General features: G+C 42.8%; 1 protein-coding gene across 2 annotated transcripts; it reads left to right on the top strand.

Moving 5' to 3' along the window:
* The first annotated feature begins 3,044 nt into the window (after positions 1 to 3,044).
* Positions 3,045 to 21,951, top strand: NDUFAF1 (NADH:ubiquinone oxidoreductase complex assembly factor 1). 2 transcript variants are annotated; one of them, XM_063440303.1, is made up of 5 exons: positions 3,045 to 3,119; positions 6,384 to 6,982; positions 8,098 to 8,283; positions 17,391 to 17,465; positions 21,554 to 21,951. In XM_063440303.1, exons 2-5 carry the CDS (start codon positions 6,470 to 6,472, stop codon positions 21,689 to 21,691), a joined length of 912 nt encoding a protein of 303 aa, XP_063296373.1. In that variant the 5' UTR covers positions 3,045 to 3,119; positions 6,384 to 6,469; the 3' UTR covers positions 21,692 to 21,951. The 2 variants fall into 2 exon arrangements, with proteins under 2 accessions (XP_063296373.1, XP_063296372.1); XM_063440302.1 differs by having other exon boundaries at positions 3,056 to 3,138.
* The last annotated feature ends 439 nt before the right edge of the window (positions 21,952 to 22,390 follow it).

Raw genomic sequence — 22,390 nt, 5'->3', positions numbered from 1 at the left:
CACTGCCCAAGCACCACATATAGCGAGCTAGAGGACCGAATTTACACAGGTGCCTCTTAGTCGATTACTATCAAAAGTCTAGTGGGTTCCAAATTTACACGCCTTCCCACTTAGCCAAGATAGGTTGAGAGCTAGCGAACCGAATTTACACAGGCGCCGCTTAGTCTCCCGGTCCCTCCGACCTAGCGAACGTAATATACACCCTAGAACGCTAGTCTAGACAAGACACCGGTGTCCGGCTAGGGCTATTTACACAGGACCCCGCCTGACTAACCAAATCAAACGGTCTGATTAAAGAGCGTTCGATTGAGCGGTGCGCCTTCGCTCCTTCCCTCCGACAGAGGGGGCAGATTCCATACACAAATAACCCCTTATGGGCCTACCGCACAATCGGTATACCCCTAGTGGGTCTGCCGTCTAAAACAGCAGTTGTCTTAGCTCCTCGTTCCTGAACCTGAGTTCACACTCATCGACGGGGACACCCCAGCACTTCTTACGTAGAGGCCGATGATCTCCTGGACAACAGACCAGTGGCGCCGAGACGAAGGGAGGTCCACGCAGAAGTTCAGGGGTGCAGCCGTAGAGAACGTGGGCAAAGATAGACCGTCTCACGCCTCTGCCTCTCAGCTACCGTTGAACGATGAGTTTCCCGGCCAATGCACCAAATGATACCGGAGAAACTGACGGAAGCGAAGCACAGAGAGATGGACACAGGTTTCTTCAGGAAGGAAGAGATTCTTTATTGGATCACCGATCGGGACTCAGAGGGACTAATGTCACCAAAATACAGCAAGTTCTGAGCCCCGGACAATAGTGCAGGCTCCTTATATAGGCACATAACTCCTCCCATATTAAGCTCCACCCGCACATTCTCTTGACCAACCAACACAAATAAGAATTAACTTCCTGCTTGACCGCATGGCCTGTCCAGCACAATGGAGGAGGGGAATACTATATCCTGTATTCTTGCACATGCTCCGTACACTACTGATCGTATCTTGCCTCGTGCAACCAACTGATCGATACGTCAGCATATGCACGTACACATGCCACGTGGTAATCTCGGCCTACTAAATTTATTTTTACCGAGATTCCACCACAACGCTGCTCACGTTCCGAGCACGTTCCGAGCACGTTCCTTGCGGTCAGCTCCCATCCACGTCATTCCGGCACCTCCATTCATACATATTTTGGGGTCGCAGGCATGACGTGGACCAACCAAATTAAACATAAACATATTTAAACTTACCTGGCCCTAGATACTGTACACTATTGTGGTTTCTGTCCCAAGTACACTTTATTGCGTTCTTTGTAATTAGTATTGTATTCTGGTATTGACCTTGGCTTTGTTTCCTGACTCTGAGTTTCTCTTTAACCCTTGCCTGTCTTGTTTGCCCTTCTGATTATTATCGTGTACTTGACTCTGGCTAGTTCTCGTTTTCGCTGTCTCTCTGTTACCCTGACCTTGGCTTGTATTTCGTAAAGCTGCTGGGAATTCGGAAAGGGAGATTCAGTGCTCCTTCCGGCCCCCAGCAGCAGCCCCCAATACCTATCTCCAGCCCCCAGCACCTCCCTCCTGAATTCCCCTCAGACTGTAACAGCCTGGAAAATAAGTTAAAGGCACATTAGGGCCCACTATCAGTCCAGACCTGCAATTTGCAGGGACTCAGGGCCGGGGCGAGAATTTTTGGCTACACAGACGAAGACACATGCCGCGCTCCCCCCCTCTGCACCCCCTTCCAAAAAAAATTATTGTGTCCTCACCTGTGTGTCTCGTAACCCCACTTTTGAATTTCTTAACCCATTTAGTGTTTCATATCCCCTCTTTTGAATGTCTTACCCCCTTTTGCCCCTTTGTGTGTCTTAAACATACAGACACAGTTATATAGAGACAAACAGACACGAACATAAATAAACATACAAACAAAAGCATACAGAGACATACATACACAGTAATACTGTCATACTGAGACATATAGACAGGCATACAGATACATTTGGAAACAGACATACAGAGTGCTGAGAGAGTGATATACCTGCTAGTGATGGGAGAGAGAGAGGGAGAGAGAGAGAGAGGGAGAGAGAGAGAGAGAGAGGTGGCTGCTAGTGATGTGAGGGAGAGAGAGAGGGATGGCTGCTAGTGATGCGGAGAGAGGGGGGCTGCTGGCGACTGCTTGTGATAGGGGGATAGAGAGGGATGGCTGCTAGTAATGAGAGGGAGAGAGGGGATGGCTGCTACTGATGGGGAAGAGAGGGTTACTGCTAGTGATTGGGAAGAGGGGGGATGGCTGCTACTGATGGGGGGGAGAAGGATATGGCTGCTAGTGATAGGCTTGAGAGAAGGATGTCTGTTAGTAACAGAGAGGGGATGGCTGCTAGTAATGGGAAGATGGGGGATGGCTGCTAGTGATGGGTGGAGAGGGAGGATGGCTGCTAGTGATGGGGAGAGGGAGGATGGCTGCTAGTGATGGGGAAGAGGGGGATGGCTGCTAGTGATGGGAAGAGGGGGACGGGTGCTAGTGATGAGGAGAGAGATGCATAATGGGAAGAGAAATGAGGTGGCACTGTAGCAGCAATAAAACACAGAGCTCCACATAAACTATAACATTTAGCTCTGTGGAGCTCTGTGCTAGATACATAATTATTATTATTATTTTTTTTAAAGACATTGCTACTTACTGTTGGTGGTGATACCAACTGATTTATTTTCCCTCTTTTTCCTCCTACGATAATTATGAACTATCTATAAAATGTGTACTATGTGTATTGTGCTTTGCAGATATTTGTAACTGGATAACAAAATTAAAAAAAAAATACCCTTTTACTCTTTAAAACAAAAAAAAACAAGTATTTTTTTAAGGGATATAACATATGCTTAAAAATACAGTGTTTCAATGCATATTTTAAGCACTAATTAATAATAGACAGTAGGCAGACCCGTTACAATGCAGTACACACAATGACTGATAGAGGCACATTGAGCGGAACTGAAAGAGGTGGAACTGGAGAGGAGGGTATTGAGACAGAGGACACTAAAAGTTGCTGCGCCGGAAATGGTAGGAGGAATGATTAAGACGGTGCACCGGAAGGACAAGTAGTTCAATGCCATTGGAAAGCATGTAAATTGCGAACTTTACTGTATGTATGTCTCTGTGTGCATGGCAAGTCAGGTGTTAATGGAAATTGTTTTAAAAACCTTAACATGCATTTGTTAGAATGATTATAAATCTATATTTCTTGTTGACCTCCCTGTTGAGTTAATGTCTTGTTAATATACAAGAGGAACTGTAACTGTAGTCTTGTTTAATGCCAGGGAGTTAATACATTGGGACTGCAGTAAATTAAAAGTAAATAAATGCAGTTATTCAGGATGGTTGCAACAAATCATTTCCCTGGAAACCAGGAAGTGTTTTTTTCTTTTCTTTGAGTATTTTGTAGCCAGTCCTTGCTCTCCTGATGTTCTCAATCCAACTATTGTGTATCTTCTATAAACCCTGCCAAGTGTTAAAATTGTTCAACTAAACGATTCATAAACATAAAGTTAAAGGGAGTTTTCATACATTTGTGTTGTAAAAGCTCATGTTAGTGACAGGTTCTCTTTACCTCCAAACCGCCTCCTTTTTTGCAGCAGTTTACATACATGGATGTCAAAGAATATTAATCATTCCAAATGTATGAACCAAATTTAAAGATAGGCACTGTCAGACTCAGGCTAAGTATTTAAACTGCTGATGGAAATAGGAAAAAGGTGCAACGTATGTCTTCTGCAGATTCTCGGGATACCAGGGTTCATCAAACATACTCCAAAACATGGTTAAAATTGCAGTTTATAAGATCTGTCACACCACGTTTAAACTAGTAAGCTAAATGGGATTGGGGGGATGGCATCCTCCCAGGTTTAAAAGAGATGATCCCTTTTTAGAGGGGCCAGTCTAAGCATCACAACCACTACAGACTAGCCGGGATAGGCAACCTTTGGCACTCCAGATGTTGTGGACTACATCCCCCATAATGCTCTTACATCCATAATGCTGGCAAAGCATCATGGGAGGTGTAGTCCAAAACATCTGGAGTGCCGAAGGTTGCCTATGCCTGGACTAGTGTATTGATTAGGTTGACTAGAGTCTCCTGGCATGGGTCCCTAACTTATGAAAAAGTCTGATTCGCAGAGGTTAGGTTCATTGTGTTTATTAAATTATAAAGCTCTTCCAGGTCAGTGTTGTGAATGATTTAAAGAGCACCACTGCAACGCGTTCTACAGCATTACCCTGACACCCACACCCCTATGTAAGTAGTTGAACAGTTTTAGAATTACTCCACTAAATGTGACAGACAGCCAAAAGTTCTCTTTCTGAGCTAAACCCAGTGGTGCAGGGCTTAACTTATTGACTGAGAGGGATCAGTTAACCATCCCAGCCAGTTAGCAAGCCCTGCACTGCAGGCCTTAGCTCAGGTGATCTAAATGAATCTCCTAAGCAGTAGCTTGCAGCTTTCTATTAAGTGTACCAGAGGCGGTGAGAAGCTCCTGGTGAACGCTAGGTAATAAGTCAGACCATTCTAAAATGTCTGCTGTAGTGGTTATGGTAATTGGAGTGTTGCTTTAATGGTTGGACACTTACATTGGTACCTACGGGTTTACCAGTTTTATCAGTATTGCTAGAGCAGTTTCACATTCTTCATTGGCTTTGTACTACAGTGGGCTCCAGTTGGTTATGCTGCTTAGCGCAGGGATCTAAAAATCCCAGGTGGCCCTGGCATTTTTTCCAGGGAGCTGGTGTTTGTCAGCCCGTTCAGCACTCAGCCAACTGAGGGAGAATGGAGGCGGCAAGGGAGCTGTAATGTTCCTGCTTTTCTCTGTTTTTAATGATGCTATGAGCCGGAATATGACATAACTCCGGCCCCAGCATCACTAAACAGCGTACGAGGGAGAAGACCCCTAAGATTACAGCCCAGCCCCACACTGGACCCCAGAGAATGGTTCCACTCCAACTCTTCCAAAGGTAGGAAGGCAGGGTGGACAAAAAAAACCCACAATAATTTGTGTGTTGTGAGTGTGTCAGTATCAGAGTGTGTGTCTGTCTGTGAGTGTGTGTCAGTGAGTGTGTCTGTTTATGTGACTGGCTGCCCTCCGATCGAATGGGAAGTGTTTTTACTCACCTCTTCCCCCCACACCATGCTGGTCTCACCGTGACTGGCCCCACCTCTATTGTGGACATATCAATCTTGATAATTTCAGCTGAGCCTATGCTTTCCCCTAGGACAGCATTGGGAGGCTACTGAGCAAGCATGGCTGCGCCAATCAGCATCATAGATATGCATTTAAAGGGACACTCCAGGCACCCAGACCACTTCTGCCCATTGGAGTGGTCTGGGTGCCAACTCCCACTACTCTTAACCCTGCAAGTGTAATTTTGCAGTTTTTTTTTTATAAACTGCAATAATTACCTTGCAGGGTTAACTCCACCTCTAGTGGCTGTCTACTAGACAGCCACTAGAGGGAACTTCCTGACTCATAGCACAGATTATCTGTGCTAGAGCGTCGCTGGACGTCCTCACGCTGTGTGAGGACCTCCAGCGTCGCTCAATTCCCCATACGAAAGCATTGAAAATCTTTTTTCAATGCTTTCCTATGGGGAGACCTAATGCGCATGCGCGGCATCGCTGCGCATGCGCATTAGGTCTCCTTGGCCGGTGGGCGGGATCAGTCTCGCCCACCGGCCGACGGAGTCAGTTGGAGGAGTGGCGCGTAGGAGGAGGCAGCGACGATGGACATCGTCGCTGCCTCAGGTAAGTGACTGAAGGGGTTTTCACCCCTTCAGCAACTGGGGATTGGTTGGTGGGAGGGAGAGGGAACCTGCAGTGCCAGGAAAACGGATTGTTATCCTGGCACTGGAGTTTTCCTTTAATCAATGCATGTCTATTGGGAACATTCAATGCCTTCATGCAGAGCGTGGAGATGCTGATCTAGGAATCATCTATTGGCCGTCTGAGTGACTGTCCCTATAGGTGTTACTAGACAGCAATGTAAACACTTCCTTTTCTCGGAAAATGTAGTGTTTTAGATTGAAAAGCCTGCAGGGACAGGCTATAAACAACCTAACCATTACATTAAGTTGTAGTGGTTCTGTTGACTATAGCATCTTTTTAACAATTGTATTTTTGTAATTGAAATTAATGCATTGTTAGTTTAAAAAAAAAAAATAACTTGCTCCTATGCTTTTTTTTTTTAGCTGGCTCCTAGATTCCAAGCAAATTTGTCAAGCCCTCGTTTAGAGTACTATTAAGCAGTCACTTGATTTCCTGTATATGTTTTGTGTTATTTTTTTCCCCTTTATTATTTATGTATACTTAGTATATCTTTTAAAATGTCCTCTTTCTTTCAGCTTTGCATGCAGGAGAATGCATTAAAACCCGATTTCTGTTTCTTACTGACGGGAAGGATTTAAATCCTCTCAGCAGCACAACCATAATGTCTTCAAGCTTAAAGATGGTTCACAGGCTGAATTTCAATAGCACATCCCCTTGGACAAAAGCAATCTGCTTAAAGCTGCTCCCATCTTCTCATTGTCACATTACACAGCATCACAGCAGTAATTACCGTAGGCCTGGTCTTCCACCAGATAACAAGCCTCCCTGGCAAAAAATCGATTTCAATTTTGAAAAGGGGGTTCAGAATTTAAAGAAACAGTTTGGGTTGCTGAAGAAAGAAATTGTAGATCTTGCAACCGGCCCTGGTGGAAAACCCTTGAAGGAAGTGCTCGAAGAACAAACCACCGTGGTGTGGGAATTCAGAAGCCCAGAGGATCTGGAGAAATGGTCGGTGACCTCAGACATGGAGATAGGAGGAAAAAGCAGGACATACATAAAGCTTGGAAAGAACAACCAAACTGCATTTTTTTATGGGACCCTTAATAGTGAAGTGCCCCGAGATGGGGAAACAAGATACAGTGGCTATTGTGCCTTAAGGTCTAAACCTTTGATGGTATGTATGGTTTACAACCTTTAAAAAAAAAAAAAAAAAAAAAAAAAAACTGGTGGGGATGGCAAACAAGTAGTTTAAAAAAAAAATGTAAATATATTTTTCCATATGACATTTTTAGGGAGATTGGGAGAATATTAATCATTTTCACTGCATATTCGCAAATAAAAATCTGTGAAATGTTATTTCATGTAAATGTAATTATCATAAAATAATGCAACATTTCACACATTAACTCACACAGACAATTCTCTAATTCCTTCCAAAGTCTTTTATAGCTTTAACCAATACTTGGATCTGCAGATCTTAGAAGGTTTCACTTGTTAAAGAGGGAATTTTAGGAATTGATTAAGGAATTGTAAATGTTAGGCTGCAATCACAGAGTTGGAACTGTAATTGAATTGGGGATTTTTTACATTTAATTTTTGCACAGGAATTGACAAAATGCTCCACAGTGTGACATAATGTGTGTGTGTGTGTGTGTGTGTAGTATACAGTAAAAACAGACGCCAAGGAATCCATGTTTAAAATGGAATGAGGCAAAAATGTGATTCATTGTTAAACTAATTTGCATATGCCCACCCAGAATCCTTTGCGGTAGTAACATCACTGCAGATTTGGGATTTCTGTGGGAAGTCTTATGGATTGACTGATGTGCAGATTTTTGTTTAACATTGTATTAACTATCAACTATATATATAGATAGATAGATATAGGGAGAGAGTGAGTGTCCATTACATTTGTTACTAAAGTGTGCTCTTATACCTCCTTACCTGTTTGTGTTCTCTTTTGTGGAGGGACCATTCTTCACTAGAAAGTGTATCCTTATGTCATATCCTCTTTTCTAGCAACGCTAAGTGCTTGTGTATTTATGTATCAGAGAGCTCTACAATAATATAAACGCACACAGACAGGGTTTTTCTCTATATATAATACTTGACTTTGAAAGTACACTGTAGGCACTCATATCGCAATAAATTGGTCTGTGTGCAATGCCCCTGGTGATTTTCTACTGCAATATAAAACACTCCCATTTTAAACACTTAGCATTTATACACTAGAGGTATTTCTGTGTATTAGCGAAGCATAATGACCAACTTCATGTGGTTGTGTTACAGGGAGCATTCTATCGGAAGTTGTGCTACGACTGGTCAAACTTTAACACCTTGCATTTGCGTGTTCGCGGTGATGGACGTCCCTGGATGGTAAACGTCATACATGACACTTACTTCACCAACCAGAAAGATGATCTGTACAGCTACTTTTTGTACACAAGAGGAGGTCCATACTGGGAGGATGTTAAGGTACTAGTAGAAAAAAAGGGGATAAAAGTAACGTCAGCTTTTGTGCATACTTGAGTCGAATGCTTAGATTTCTGAACGGATCTCTTTCTGGCACAGAAGTGCCTGCAACTACTTTTACAATTATTTGGCAACACCTATAAGCCCATAAGGGATGCTATAGGCACAAAAACAACTGTAGCTTAACCCCTTAAGGACCAAACTTCTGGAATAAAAGGGAATCATGACATGTCACACATGGCATGTGTCTTTAAGGGGTTAATAGCCTGATGCTATTATATGCCTATAGTATCCATTTTTAAATACTAGTAGTCCTTTATGCTTAACACAATAACCTATAGCCCAAGTTTGCATGCACTCTTAAACATTTTGCCACTGCAGACATAACTGTGGCTTTCTGGTGACATTTTTATAAATCCACAATCCTTAAATGTCATCAGTTTCCCCCCCCCCCCCCCCCAAAAAAAACAATAAATCATAGCCAAACCTCTTTTTTTTTTTTTTGTGTAATATTTTTTATTAGGTTTTTCAATAATTTACACATTTTCAGAACATATTTGAACAATTTGAAACAGTTTTCTCAAATTTGCATAAAATCGGTTCAAAATACATGCACACATTCCTTACAAGACTTAATTACACAAGAGGGTATATCGCATACACTGTAGTAGCTAACAGCTACCGGGTTTTAAGTCTGTGATCAACAGAAAGTCAAATCGTTCTCCTATAACTTTGTGCGAACTGTATGATATACTCTAATAGTGTTCTGTTATCTATTATAAAATGAACTAGTAAGTAACAGTGGGGTGTTGGGGGGGGGGAGGGAGGGGGGTAAAAGAAGAAGGGCCAGAGTATCAGGGGTTGTTGGTCAAGTTTCCATCAGGGACACGTATTCCAGTCGGGACTCCTAGTGAGTTACACCTTTGGATGCCTGTCTCCAGGCGTCCCATTTCTCCCATGCGTCCTGCCAGAACTGTTTCCCTTTCTTCATCTGCCGTGCGGCAATTTCATAGGATTTGGTGATTTCCACCATATCTAAGCACTTGTCAAGATCTGGGGTGTTTGCATTTAGCCACATTTTACTTATGGATGTGAGAGCTGTAATAATGATATGGTAAAGGAGATATAGGTCTGTTTTTTGTAGGTCTTGAGGTAGTGCTAATAATAGGAATGTTTCCGGGGAAAACTGTATATTATAACTTATGGATTTCCTAATAATGCTTGAGATGCCTTCCCAGAAGGGTTGTAATTTTGGACACGTCCACCATATGTGGAGCATCGTACCGGGTTCTTTAAAACACCTCCAGCAGTTCCCGGACTTTCTTTTATCATATTTGTGTAGCGTTTGTGGAACTATGTACCAACAATAGAGTACTTTCCTACTCGTCTCTACATGTGATGTGTTAAGTGTGAGATGTTTATGGGCCTGTATAATTTTTAACCAGGTTTCATTTGATATATTCACGTGTAAGTCACGTTCCCAGGCTCGCACAAAGGGTAAAGTTTTAGGTAGTGTTTGAATTCTGGTTAGCTTATATAAAATAGAGAATAGCTTTTGTGGTTGCTGGTTAGCTACGCAAATTTTCTCTAGTGGTGGCAGGGGAGTTCCCTGTTTGTGCGTTTTGCCCTCCATGGTCTGTTTCCGCACCCATGAGTGCAGTTGTAAATATGTAAAATATGCTCTTTTAGGTAGACTAAATGTTTCAGAGAGCGATTCGTAGGGTAGTAGGCGGCCTTCTGGCATGATCTGGGATAGACACTTAATTCTGTGGTTTTGCCACAGGCCACTGTCAAATCCAGGGATAAGTTCCTGGAGTGCTTGTATTTGCAATGCTGGGGAAATATATGATACCGGGTAGTGTTTTAGTACATATTTGTCCCATACTGTGAGAGTAGCTGAGGTCGTGGGACAGACATGAATGGCTTTTGGTCTTTGATGTTTGGGGATCCAAGCCAGGGTTTGCAATGCCAATCCACCGGTGTTTACCCTTTCAATCTGGTGCCATGGTGGCATCGTGATGTGGTGGAATGTTCCTATGAGGGTACTCATGAGGGCTGCTGTGTAGTAACCTAATATTTCTGGAGCTCCCATCCCCCCTTCTTTAAAGGGCTTATACATGGTGGTGGCTGCCACTCTGGATCGCTTACCTCCCCAAATATAACTATTAAGCAAGCGTTGGGTTTCAGTGAAAAAAACCTTTGGTAAGCAAATTTGGAGTGTCCTGAATAGGTATTGTAATTTGGGCAATATCATCATTTTTATTGCCGCTATTCTGCCTGTCCAGGAAACATATTTACCTTTCCACCCCTGTAGTTGTTGTTTGATATTACTGAGTAGCGGAAGATAATTTGCTTTATACAGTTTTTTAGTCGTTGGCGTGAGGTGAAGTCCTAGGAACGTTAAGTGGTCCCGTCTCCAGTCATAGGAGTAACTATTTTGTAGATTAGTGAGTTGGGTTGTCGTGAGGTTAATGCCCATGGCTTGCGTCTTACTAACATTGAGCTTATAGTAAGAGCATTGTCCGAACTTTGTTAGCATGTGTTGAAGAGAAGGCAGGGACTCTCCGGGGTTCGATATGGTAAGCATCACATCATCGGCAAACAGTGTGATTTTGTGCTCCTTCCCCCCTATTGTTATCCCCTTTATGTCTGGTGAGTCTCTTATACGTTGTGCTAATGGTTCTAGTGCCAATATGTACAGAAGTGGGGAAAGTGGGCAACCCTGTCTTGACCCATTGGAGATCTGGAAGGATTTAGAAGTGAACCCACCGTTGGCTATTTTCGCTGTGGGGCTGTCGTACAAAGCAGATATCAGTGTTATTAGATTCTCCGGGAAGGCAAACTTCCTCAGCGCTGCCGTCAAGTATCCCCAGTGTAGCCTGTCAAACGCTTTTTCCGCGTCTAGTGACAATGCCACACTGGGTTCTCCCGATATTTGAATGTTGTGGAGGATGTTAATCAGTTTCCTAGTCCCGTCTGAACCCAGCCGGCCCCGTACGAACCCCACTTGATCATCCCCAACTAGTTTGGGTATAAGTGTACCTAATCTATTGGCATAGATCTTGGCCAGTATTTTTAAATCTGTATTTAAGAGCGAGATGGGTCTTAAATTTTGGCATTTGTGGGGTGGTTTCCCAGGTTTAGGGAGAGTGGTTATATGAGCTAACAACATTTCTTGCGGTATTTTGCCTGTTTGGATGATTTCGTTGTAGAGTGTTTCTAAAAAGGGGGTTATGACATGAGAGAAGGTTTTGTAATAGGCGTTGGTAAAGCCATCTGGGCCTGGGGATTTCCCCTTCGGGAGGGTCTTAATAACTCCGGCTATTTCGGTCTGAGTAATGGGTTTCTCTAAGAAGGACCGGTCTATCTGTGAGAGTTGTGGTGTATTTGCGCTTGCTAAAAAGGTGTCAATGTCCGAGGGGAGCGGTTGATATGTGTGACCATCTTTTTTGAGGTTATATAATTTATCATAGTAGTCTGCTAACATATCGTTTATGTCTTGGGGGTTATATACCCTATTTCCTATTGGGTTGATGAGAAACGGTATTTTTGAGTTCAGTCTTTTCTGCCGCATGAGGGTTGCAAGAGCCTTTCCTGCCCTATTCCCCTGTGTGTATGTGCGGAGTCTTAGTCTGTGGGATATAGTTGCTGACGTGTGGACTTGAATATCATTTAACTGTTTTTTAATTTGGTCTATGCTCTGCTGAGTGCACGTTGATGGGTTTGTTATTTGTGTGTACGTTTCTTCCCTGAGGCGTCTCATGAGTGTTAAGTAGTGTGTTTTCGCCTGTTTATGTAAAAAGGATGCTTGGCTGATCAGAAGACCTCGAATAAAGGCTTTATGCGTCAGCCACGGTGTGGCTATGGAAGCCTCAGGAGTGTAGTTTATATCGAAGAACATTTCAAGTTCCTCAGTAAGTTTAGTGACAAATTCAGGATCGTGTAGGAGAGCTTCATTTAAGCGCCACGGCGAGGTTACTCGGGACTGGAATTGGTCTGGTAGGGACACCATTACCGGTGCATGGTCCGACCAAACTATGTTACCTATTTCGCTGCCTAATGCGGTCGGCAATAGATCTCCTGAGACAAATATAAAATCTATTCTAGAATATGTTTTGTGTACCGAGGAGTAAAAGGTGAACTCCCGGTCGTTCGGGTGTTGCGTTCTCCACACGTCATATAGGTTGTGTTCCATAAGAATTTTTACTAACGTCGCGGCCTGTTTGCTCAATGTTTTGCACCTTGAGGAGTCAGCTGTTTGCGTGGTATCCAGTCTAGGTTGTAAGATGTGATTTAAATCTCCGCACAGAATTGTGGAGGAGGGGTATGTCTGGGGAATTTTATGTAATACTTTCTGGAGAAAATTTCTGTGGTCTGAGTTAGGGCTGTATATCCCCACCAACGTGTATAAAGCATTATTAATTTTACAATGTACAATTAAAAAACGGCCTTGCGTGTCTTTTTTAAGATGTAAGAGTTCAAATGTGATAGAGGTATGAATGAGTAACGATACTCCTCTTGACTTGGATGAATTAGTGGAGTGATATTGTATAGGGTATTCTTTGTTCGCAAATGCAGGAACTCTGTTATGTACAAAGTGTGTTTCCTGCACACACAGTATATCTGATTTAGTGCGTTTTGCGTCTTCTAGAAGGAGCCTCCTTTTGTGTGGTGTGTTTATCCCTCGGGCATTAATAGACATTATTTTCAACATTTGTAGTTAGGTACAGAGCATTGCGGTATTGATAGTATGGTATCTAACTGTTTTTCCCCTTCATACTGGTGGTGGAGCCTTTGCAATATTTTCCTCGGCAGACAAGTGAGGCAGGGCCTTAGCCCAGTTAATATTAGCCCTGTGAACATAAGGAAATAGTGGTCCTGGGTTTGTTTCAGATTTGACCCTGGTAGATTGTGTGTCTGATCCCTAGAGATGTGGGGAGGGGGGTGTGAACTGGGGAGGGAATTTATAACTATATACAGAGTGTCTCTTGTAGAGACAAAATGTGGGTGTACCACATCTGGGGGATGAAAGAGAGAACTCTCTACCATAACGTGGCTATTGGGCACCTATTGTACCATATCGGGGTGTATCCACCATAATATATACCCTTGTTATATAGTGTCTCATTTGACATTTAACACCAGTGTGGAGAGGGCTCATATAGTCCTCAGAGATTCATATGTCTTGTCAAGAAACCCCAATTAACCTTTTGCCTCCGCGGCTGGGTGGCGACTCGTGTTCGGCTCAGTTTGGGCGTACCTTGTTATAAACAATTTGTCATGCAGTTTCCCCATCCTCACATTAACATATATGCAAGTAACTTTACTCATTTGAGGTCCAAGTACTACTCCTATCACTAACATCCTCCCCCCTCCATTTAGCTCTCTACATAACATTCCTACCATATAATATAATCCATTCAACTAGGGGCCTGGGTCACAGGTCCCCTTTACCTTGTGGACATATAGAACCCGTAGGGCAGGAGCAGTGAGCATTGTCATTTTGTAGAGCAAAGTTCAAAGTCCCGTTCATGGTGCGGGTGACTTGCCCGGTAAGCTTTGCTTTCTTCTCCGAATGAGAGTGATGTTCCAGGTGTCCGGTTGCCCAAAACAGAGGTTGTGGAGGCGATCTCGAGTAGCTGAACTCAGGGTATATCTCCTCGGCTAATAGTCCAGACCGGACCCCCCCGCGATGTGTCACTGCTCTGCGCACGCTTCGTCACAGTGATGGCGGGAAGACCCGATCCGGAGTCTCGCAGCCACATAAGGAAGACCAGGTAACAAGGGGAAAAAAAAAAAAAAAAAAAAAACTTAACTCCACATCGAGTCGCCGTGCATATGGGTCTCTCTTATACTCGTATTTGAAGCTGGTGAATGTCATAATGTTCTTTTATTACGTTGCTTCTCAGTGTCCATGCTCAGAAGGGAATGAATGGTCTTAGACCAGTAGTCGTCCGGTTTAGAGCTTGTCATGAGGTTTTTCCCAGTCCCGTTTCAGCGTGCCGGCTTGGTTTGTGGTAGTGGGCATCGGCTCCACCGGCAGGGCCCAGGCCAGCAGTTTCGTCACTCCTTCCGCAGGGTTGTTTAACACCGTCGTGGCGCCATCTTTTGTGACTATTAATTTAGTGGGGAATCCCCAACGGTATCGAATGCCCTGCGACCGCAGCGTGTTGGTTACTTGGGAGAATTCCCTCCTTTTCTTTAAAGTGGCAGCCGACAAGTCTGCATAAATTCTGACTGTGGGGTATTCCGTTGGGGGTTTTGCTCGCATTCTGCTATTCTTTAATATGTGTTCCTTGATATGGAAATAATGAGCTCGGAGTAATATATCTCTAGGCACGGTTTGTGGAAGGTGCCGGGGTTTTGGTATGCGGTGTACCCTGTCCACTAGCAGCATGTCTGCCGGTATCTCTGGGGCATGAGCGTGCAACAGGTTTCTCACATAGGCTTGTAGTTCGTCATTCGCGATATTTTCTGGTACTCCGCGCAGACGGAGATTGTTTCGCCGTGAACGATCCTCCATGTCCGCTAGCTTGTCTTCCAGTCTGCTGATTTCTGTGGCCATCCGTTCCACATTTGTGGCCAGGTCATTGTGGGCCGTAGCGAATTCGTCGCATTTATCCTCCATGTGCGACGTCCGCTTACCCAGCTCTTGTAGGTCCTTACGTAGGGAGTCCGCCGTGTGCTGCCATGTGGTGACGAGCTTGTTAGAGAGAAGTTCCAAGGCCGCATTTAAGTCGGCTTTTGTGATTTGTGATGCGTCTTGCGTTTTCGCTCGAGTAGTAGCTTGTGCGGTATCATCCATTTCGGAGATCCCAGGCTCCATTGAGGCCTGCTCCGCCGGAGACGCCGGAGATGATTTCTGGTTAAAAAAATTTAGCTTGTCCGGTTTCGCCGAGCTCCTCTTGTTCTTGGACTGAGACATTGTTAGAAAATAGTGGTGGATGCTATTTGTGTGGTTAGGATTGCATTAGATTAGGTGCCCTGATGCCGGAGCAAGGTTTCAAGCGGCCATCTTGCTCCGCGGTTAGCCACGCCCCTTCGCCAAACCTCTTTTAACCACTTTTTTTTTTTTTTGTTTTGTTTTTTTGTAAATATATTTTTATTGAATATTTTTAAACATTTTGGGAAAGAAAACTTCAGTAAAGACGCGCAGATCCAATTAATCTTGTGTATCAACGATCATACTGAAAAATGTATGCTCTAATAGGCATACATCGGCATGTTGGACTCGCAGGTCCTATAGCATATAGACACTAGTAGGCAGTACCCTCTAATAACTGATGAATATGGCATTTATGGCCCCTTTGTTATGGTGAGAATTTTGGGTCAGCTTATCTCTCGTGGCTCTTACAGGGAGGTTGACTTTAGATCAATGGTTGCAGACCCCAGTGCTTGGGGAGTCTCATAGAGTGGGTGCAGGGTGGAAGTTATTTAGTACCCGGTAAGGTTGTTTTACCCCTTCTAAGCCTGGTGACGTCAGGTGAAGTTGCTATTGTAATTGATTTGTGAAGTCTGTTGCTGCAGTGGATAGGATCCAGTGGGATCAAGTCTCCATATACGCTGTGGTGGCATTAGCTGCCCCCATGTGGGGCTCTTCTATTGCTTGGCGCTCTGGGAGGATGGGTGCTAGGTACTTGAGGCCCTGGATTCATTGGAGGCATGTGAAGCCAGGTCCGCCGGGGCCTAGCAGGTAATTGCGGGGTGAAGAACCCGGAGCCCCCGTAGCTGTGTCGGCGGGCTTAGCAGCGTGGGATGCACAATGGGTTTTTCCCCATTTTTCAGGTTTATGCCGCCATGTTTCTCGGCCTCCAAGCCACACACCTTAACCAGTTTTTTGTAACCACAACTACTGCACGTGACCATATATTATTTTGTCTCTATGCTATTTCCAGTGGTATCCAAAAAAATGCAATGTAAGCAATATCATAATATATATTGTGATCCTTATAAATGCCTTTTATATTGCCCATCAATTTATCTCCATATCATTATTATATCTCCAGCTGGGCTTTTACTGACTAAACAAAGTCAATTTGGGCAGCTGTATTTAAAGCTGCTACCAAACATAATTTTAATAATCTTGTAACCATTCTTAGGTCCTGGCTGTTTGTATTGTGTTCATATTCAAAATATCAACAATAATCCGTAAACTTGCCATAGTAACTAGAAAATGCATCCATGCTCCAGGCAGGGGTGGGCAAAAGGTATCCCTAGGTCTTGTAGAACTGCAACTTCCATGGTGCATTGATATTCTAATTTGTGGCTAAGCATTATTGGAGTTGTAATTCTACAACATCTGGGGATCTACCTTTTGCCTAGACCTGCTCTAGGGCATGTAAATGTGAAGATATAGGATTCTTTGGCTGTCTATTATTATTATTATAAACTATCAATATCTGAAGACAAACTGTGCAAATACTACAAACTATTTAAGAACCGGAGTCCTAAATTCTACTGGAATGTGTGAAATGAATACAATGTAGAATAAAAAGAGTACAGTATAAGTAAATGTTTTATTCTTGGTTCCTATGCGGGAGATGCATGTCATAAAATGAATAGTAATGTTTATAGGGAGCAATATTTTGCTCTTTCTGCATATGGTTGAGGATGATTGGTAGCTCCTAATCGGCATGGCAAGTCCTGCATCTCTTTGTTAGTCTTCATTGATTTCGGTATAAGATGTTCAAGAATAACCTCTAAGGTAGAAAGCTAGACTTGTTAGGTTGTGGCAGGTAGTCAGCACAGATTGAAAATGTGTGATGCTTCCAAATGTAATACCAGGTCCCTGCTAAGCCAGGAGAGCAACCACCTGCCTGCTCTGCTAAGCCACATTGCAGTCTGCCCCCTGCAATCAAGCTCCGACCTCGCAACCTCGACAAACTGATTGCAGAGCTTTCTTGCACATCTCCATAGGGTAAAATGTGTTGCAGTGATCAAACTTGCTGGTTTAATGTATTGTAGGGCATTAAAATTCTGGGGCTATCTGCGCAAAGAGAAGCTGTGTTCGAGCTCCGTGAACATCAGGCCTGCTGCGTTATTTATGGTTGTTCAGAAAGAGTACTTTCATTTCCTGTTTGTTATTCACATTAATTCAATCTTTTTGGCAGATACCGTTCTCCAAATTCTTCCTATCAAGTCGAGGGAGAGTACAAGATGAGCAGTATCCATTACTGCTAGACAAGGTATGTAATAGTAATAAGCAAATCATTAAAAAGATTAATAAAAAAAAAACTCCTGTCCCAGAACCAGTTCTATAGTGTTATGATAAAGTTTACTTCTATCATCAAATTCTGTTTCAGACAGAATCTACCTGTCACGAGAAGGATATCCAAACTCTCAGGAAATGGGAACCCAAAAAAGAGAGACCAAAATAGATGTATTACCAGGCCGAAGAGTGGCTGGACTTAACATAAGAAACAGAGACGAAAAAAAAAAATTAAAAAAAAAATCTAGCCAAGGTCAGGATAACAGACAGAAATACAATAAACAAGCTGGGTCAGTATTCCAGCGGTACTCAAATATTCAAGAAGCTAGCTTAGGTCAAGTGTACATATAGACTTAGGAATGCACTATTCGGGGATAAAGGTAGAAACCACAATAGGGCTATAAAGTTACCCAAGTCCTGGTTGGTCCACGTCTCCCCTGTGACTCCAAAAAGTGCGAGAACAAGGTCACCTGGGTGAGGTGGACACTTTCCAATCGGAATCGCGAACGTTCTGCATTTAAGAAGGTGCCATTCGGGTGGGCATCGTCTGGATTGCTTTGGGAAGACTGGCTGATGCGTGCATGAGCAGTTGGGGTTTTCTCCTCCGAGCACAATGACGTTATCTATTACATATTAGTGCCCTTTTTAAGCACTAAAATTGAATATTTCCTTCTAGGTGTTACTTTTAAGCTTTTTTTATAATTACATCATTTTGGTAAGGGTTTCGAAGGCATATTCCCCTTTTTTTACTTAAATTTTTTTTTTTTCATTTGGACTCTTTTAACCCCTTAAGGACACCTGACATGTGTGACATGTCATGATTCCCTTTTATTCCAGAAGCTTGGTCCTTAAAGGGACACTCTAGGCACCCAGACCACTTCTGCTCATTGGAGTGGTCTGGGTGCCAACTCCCACTACCCTTAACCCTGCAAGTGTAATTATTGCAGTTTTTCATAAACTGCAATAATTACATTGCAGGGTTAACTCCACCTCTAGTGGCTGTCTACTAGACAGCCACTAGAGGTCACTTCCTAGTTTCTAGCACAGGTTTCCTGTGCTAGAGCGTCGCTGGACGTCCTCACGTTGTGTGAGGACCTCCAGCGTCGCTCAAAACCCCATAGGAAAGCATTGAAATGATTTTTCAATGCTTTCCTATGGGGAGACGTAATGCGCATGCGCGGCATTTCCGCGCATGCGCATTAGGTCTCCTCGGCCGGTGAGCGAGATTAGTCTCGCCCACCGGCTGACGTAATCACTAGGAGGAGCGTCGCGGAGGCGGAGACAGCGGCGAGGGACATCGCCGCTGTCCCAGGTAAGTGACTGAAGGGGTTTTCACCCCTTCAGTAACCGGGGATTGGGGGGTGGGAGGGAGAGGGACCCTCCAGTGCCAGAAAAACGGATCGTTTTTCTGGCACTGGAGTTTCCCTTTAAGGGGTTAAGGCTGGTTTTATTCTCAAACGTTTTATCATCAGGAGTGCCGATATGAATTAGATTAGTCTGCTTTAAACAGACGGTCACACTATAGGAGTCCTGTCTTCATTTTAACAAAAGAGTTTGATTATGATCGCTCTCTGGGAAAGAAATTGTCCGGTTCTTCTAAAGGAAGAGCTAATGGCTCTGGTTGTAAGAGAGCCTTGGAGGGAAAGCGTCTCTACGCAGACTGTTTGAGAGCAGCCTGCCCATCTTTCCCTACTTGAGGCATGATGTGTTGCTTCTAGCAGTGTGCAGAGGTCAAGGTACCATGATTTGTTGGTATGTCCTCAAGGTAAGTCATCATACAGATCTATTGGAAGATGTATTCATGGAACTGGTTTCTTCTTCAGACTTGAATGTTTAGTCTACCACTGATTCTCTTGATCCTGTTTGTGGGGATCATTTTATCTCCGATTCATGTTAATGTTTGACTATATGGGAATCTTCGGAAAGGAGCCTTCAATTTCAAAAGAGCAGCTTTCCCTGTTCATAATATGATAAGACCTTATTCCAGACAAATGGTCTAATACAGAGGAAAAGCTCTACGCACAAGGGATAATTTCAAGTTTTCATTATTAAACACTGTTGGTGTTTTTTATTGGACTTCGACCTTGATTGGACACTGCAGTGGTAAAGTTAGCCAGCATGCTTTACTTGTGGATATTGCAGGTTTTCTGTGAGGCTGTATGGATTTTAATCTTGTTGTGGCAGCTGGCACAAGATTTCATCCTGCAGTGGCAGTAACCTCTGGTTTTCTATCATTGTATAGTTTTAGCAAGATACCAGTTATAGCAGAAGCAGGTCCTCCCATCATCGCGAGGTTGCTGGATTGAGCTGTGTTGGTGTCTACCACATAGGCTTCAGTTGATATGATTTATACTTGACCTAGTAACATGGCTCTTTCTGCCACTGCTTGAACTGCTCCTTGGATTAGATCTTGGTCCACAGATGCATCTTCAAAGATCAGTCACTGTCCTCTTCTATTTTAGGTGATATGCTGTTTGGCAAACATGGATGTATGCATCAAAGAGCAGCAGAAGGGAATAAAGCTTTTCTGCCCCAAGAGCATTTCAAGCCAAAAATATTTTAACTACCCTTCCTTTTGGGATAACAGATACTATAATCATGGAGAGAATTGAAAGATCAGTCTTCTATCAGAGAAGGATAATCCATAGGTACCTTATCTTTCAAGCGAGAGTTATTTTTCCAGCATTATTTTGACCCTTCAGGACAAGGTGTTCTGGGAGTTCCAGGACAGAAAAATTGTCGGAATTTATTCCCATCTGTTTCTTGCACAGAAATGCTTCTTTACCTAAACCTAATTCAATTTTTCACAGGCCCTACAGATATTTGAGTATACACAAACTCAAGATAAAATCTATGGTACAGGTTCTGAAGACATATCACTTTGAGTCTTTGGATTCTATGTCTCTGTACTTCTCACCATCATGGTTCTACTGGGGACTTTGACTTCAGACAGGCATATATTTTCTTTCTAGAGTATTTTCTTCTAAGGATCTCTGTTTTCATATATCATGTTATTTCAGATGTTTTCCTGAGTTTTGTCTCAAGGTGGTTTTCAATTTGCATTTTTTCTTAATGATGAAAGTTGAGAATGTAATACCTTTGTCTTGATCTGTTTTAGTTCTACTTTGACAGATCATTTTATTATACTTTGTCAAAAACGTTGTTATCCCTTATGGGGAAGGGTAGACCTCCAGCATCTTAGTTAGTTATTGCTAAGTGTATTGTTTCAACCATTTTCGTCAGGCTCACCAGGGCTCAGGAGTGTTTGTTCCTGATAGACTAATTGTTCATTTTCCAGGTTCTTTTCTTCCTCATGCGCTGCCTCATCTAGGTTTTCTTCAGTATTGATAAAAAGAGCAGCTTTTTGGGCCTCTGTTATCTTCATCAGACATGACCAATTAGATTTAAGAGTTGGTAATTTATTTGATTATTCTGGTACAAGTGTTCGTCATTATTGAATGGTGAAATACATAGGTTTTTTTTGTGATTTGGTAATTTCAGAGTCTGTGTATTAATTCTCCCTCCCTTTGTTATTGTTTGGACATTACCTTCCGTTGTGCTGCCATGTATATGGCCAGTAAAACAGAAGCCATATCCCTACTTACCGTAATTTTATTTTTCTTGGTCGTAGGTCATAGTAGCACAAAGATCCCGCTCAGGGATATAGCTGGAAACAAATTTTTTTTTTTTTTTTTATTAGGTTGTTGTCTCATTAGGGATAGGGAGGAGCTACTCATTGTTGTGCTGCCATGGCTTATGACCAGGAAAAGAAAATAACTGTAAGTACTAATACATTTTCTGTAAACCAAGTTAGGTGTACGTGTGGATTGACTGGAGAGAGAGAGAGGAGGAAAAAAACAAACAAATATATACTTGAGGTTGCACAATAGAGGAGAAAAAGGAAAGAAAAACACGGGAAATAATAGTGGAATACATGTTCTGTTATGTATAGTGCTAAAGATAGCATTTAAAGCTTGTCGTTTTATACTTTGTTTTTTAAAATGCCACGTTTGTAAAGATTTTAATTGTTTTTAGATCTTGCTTCATAGTTTTACTTTGTTTTAGATTTCAGCTCTGGGATTAACTCTTGGTGACAAGGCAGATGGACCTTTTCAACTGGAAATAGATTTTATTGGATTATGTAATGATCGTGCGCACGACGAAGAGTTTGCCTATGAAAAATACAAGAGAAATCCACAATAGTATATATTTATTTAAAAAAAAAAAAGAACCTGTTTTTGCAGATTGTATCCAATCTAGATATGCCACGTGTCTGTGGTATTAAAGATGGTTACATAAATTTATTGTCTTTTGTTTTGGATCAATTCCGTCACATCCCACGATATAACTTCAAACCATTGCAGAGCATTTGAAAAGGTAAAACATCAATACTATCTCTAGATATATTAAAGTATGTGTTCGATCATTTATAAAACGATAAAGTATTTGTATATTTCCAAATACTTTCTTCTCGTCTGCTATTGTGTAATTTCTGAATACAGGTACTCCTCACTTACCGACCGGGTTCCGTTCCTACGACCTGCTTGAAGAACTAATTGGTCAGTAAGTGAGGAGTTAAGGGATTCCCTGCTCTGGTGCGATTGTCTATGTTCGGGGAAATTTCCCCGAACATAGACAAACGCACCAGAGCAGGGGATGCCTCTAATCTATGTTCGGGCAAATTTCCTCAAACATAGATTTAAGGTATTCCCTGCTATGGTGCGCATGTCTGTGTTCAGGGACATTTCCCCAAACAAAGCCGAACGCACAAGAGATATTTCCCCGAACATAGATTAGAGGGATTCCCTGCTCTGTTGCGTTTGTCTATGTTCGGGCAAATGTCCCAGAACATAGATGAATGCAGCAAATCAAGGAATCCCTCTAATTACCAGCTCTCTCGTA

This window comes from Pelobates fuscus, chromosome 13 (assembly GCF_036172605.1).
Source record: "Pelobates fuscus isolate aPelFus1 chromosome 13, aPelFus1.pri, whole genome shotgun sequence".
Taxonomy (NCBI): domain Eukaryota; kingdom Metazoa; phylum Chordata; class Amphibia; order Anura; family Pelobatidae; genus Pelobates; species Pelobates fuscus.
The sequence above is the reverse complement of the archived record's forward strand: the minus strand, read 5'-3'. Positions and strand labels throughout refer to the sequence as shown.

What these genes read in the sequence shown, in the direction of transcription:
- NDUFAF1 (XM_063440303.1), top strand. Translation starts at nt 6,470, where the DNA reads ATGTCTTCAAGCTTAAAGATGGTTCACAGGCTGAATTTCAATAGCACA. An exon ending in TAAGGTCTAAACCTTTGATG is followed by an intron (nt 6,983 to 8,097) that starts GTATGTATGGTT and finishes GTTGTGTTACAG; the next exon opens with GGAGCATTCTATCGGAAGTT. An exon ending in ATCCATTACTGCTAGACAAG is followed by an intron (nt 17,466 to 21,553) that starts GTATGTAATAGT and finishes ACTTTGTTTTAG; the next exon opens with ATTTCAGCTCTGGGATTAAC.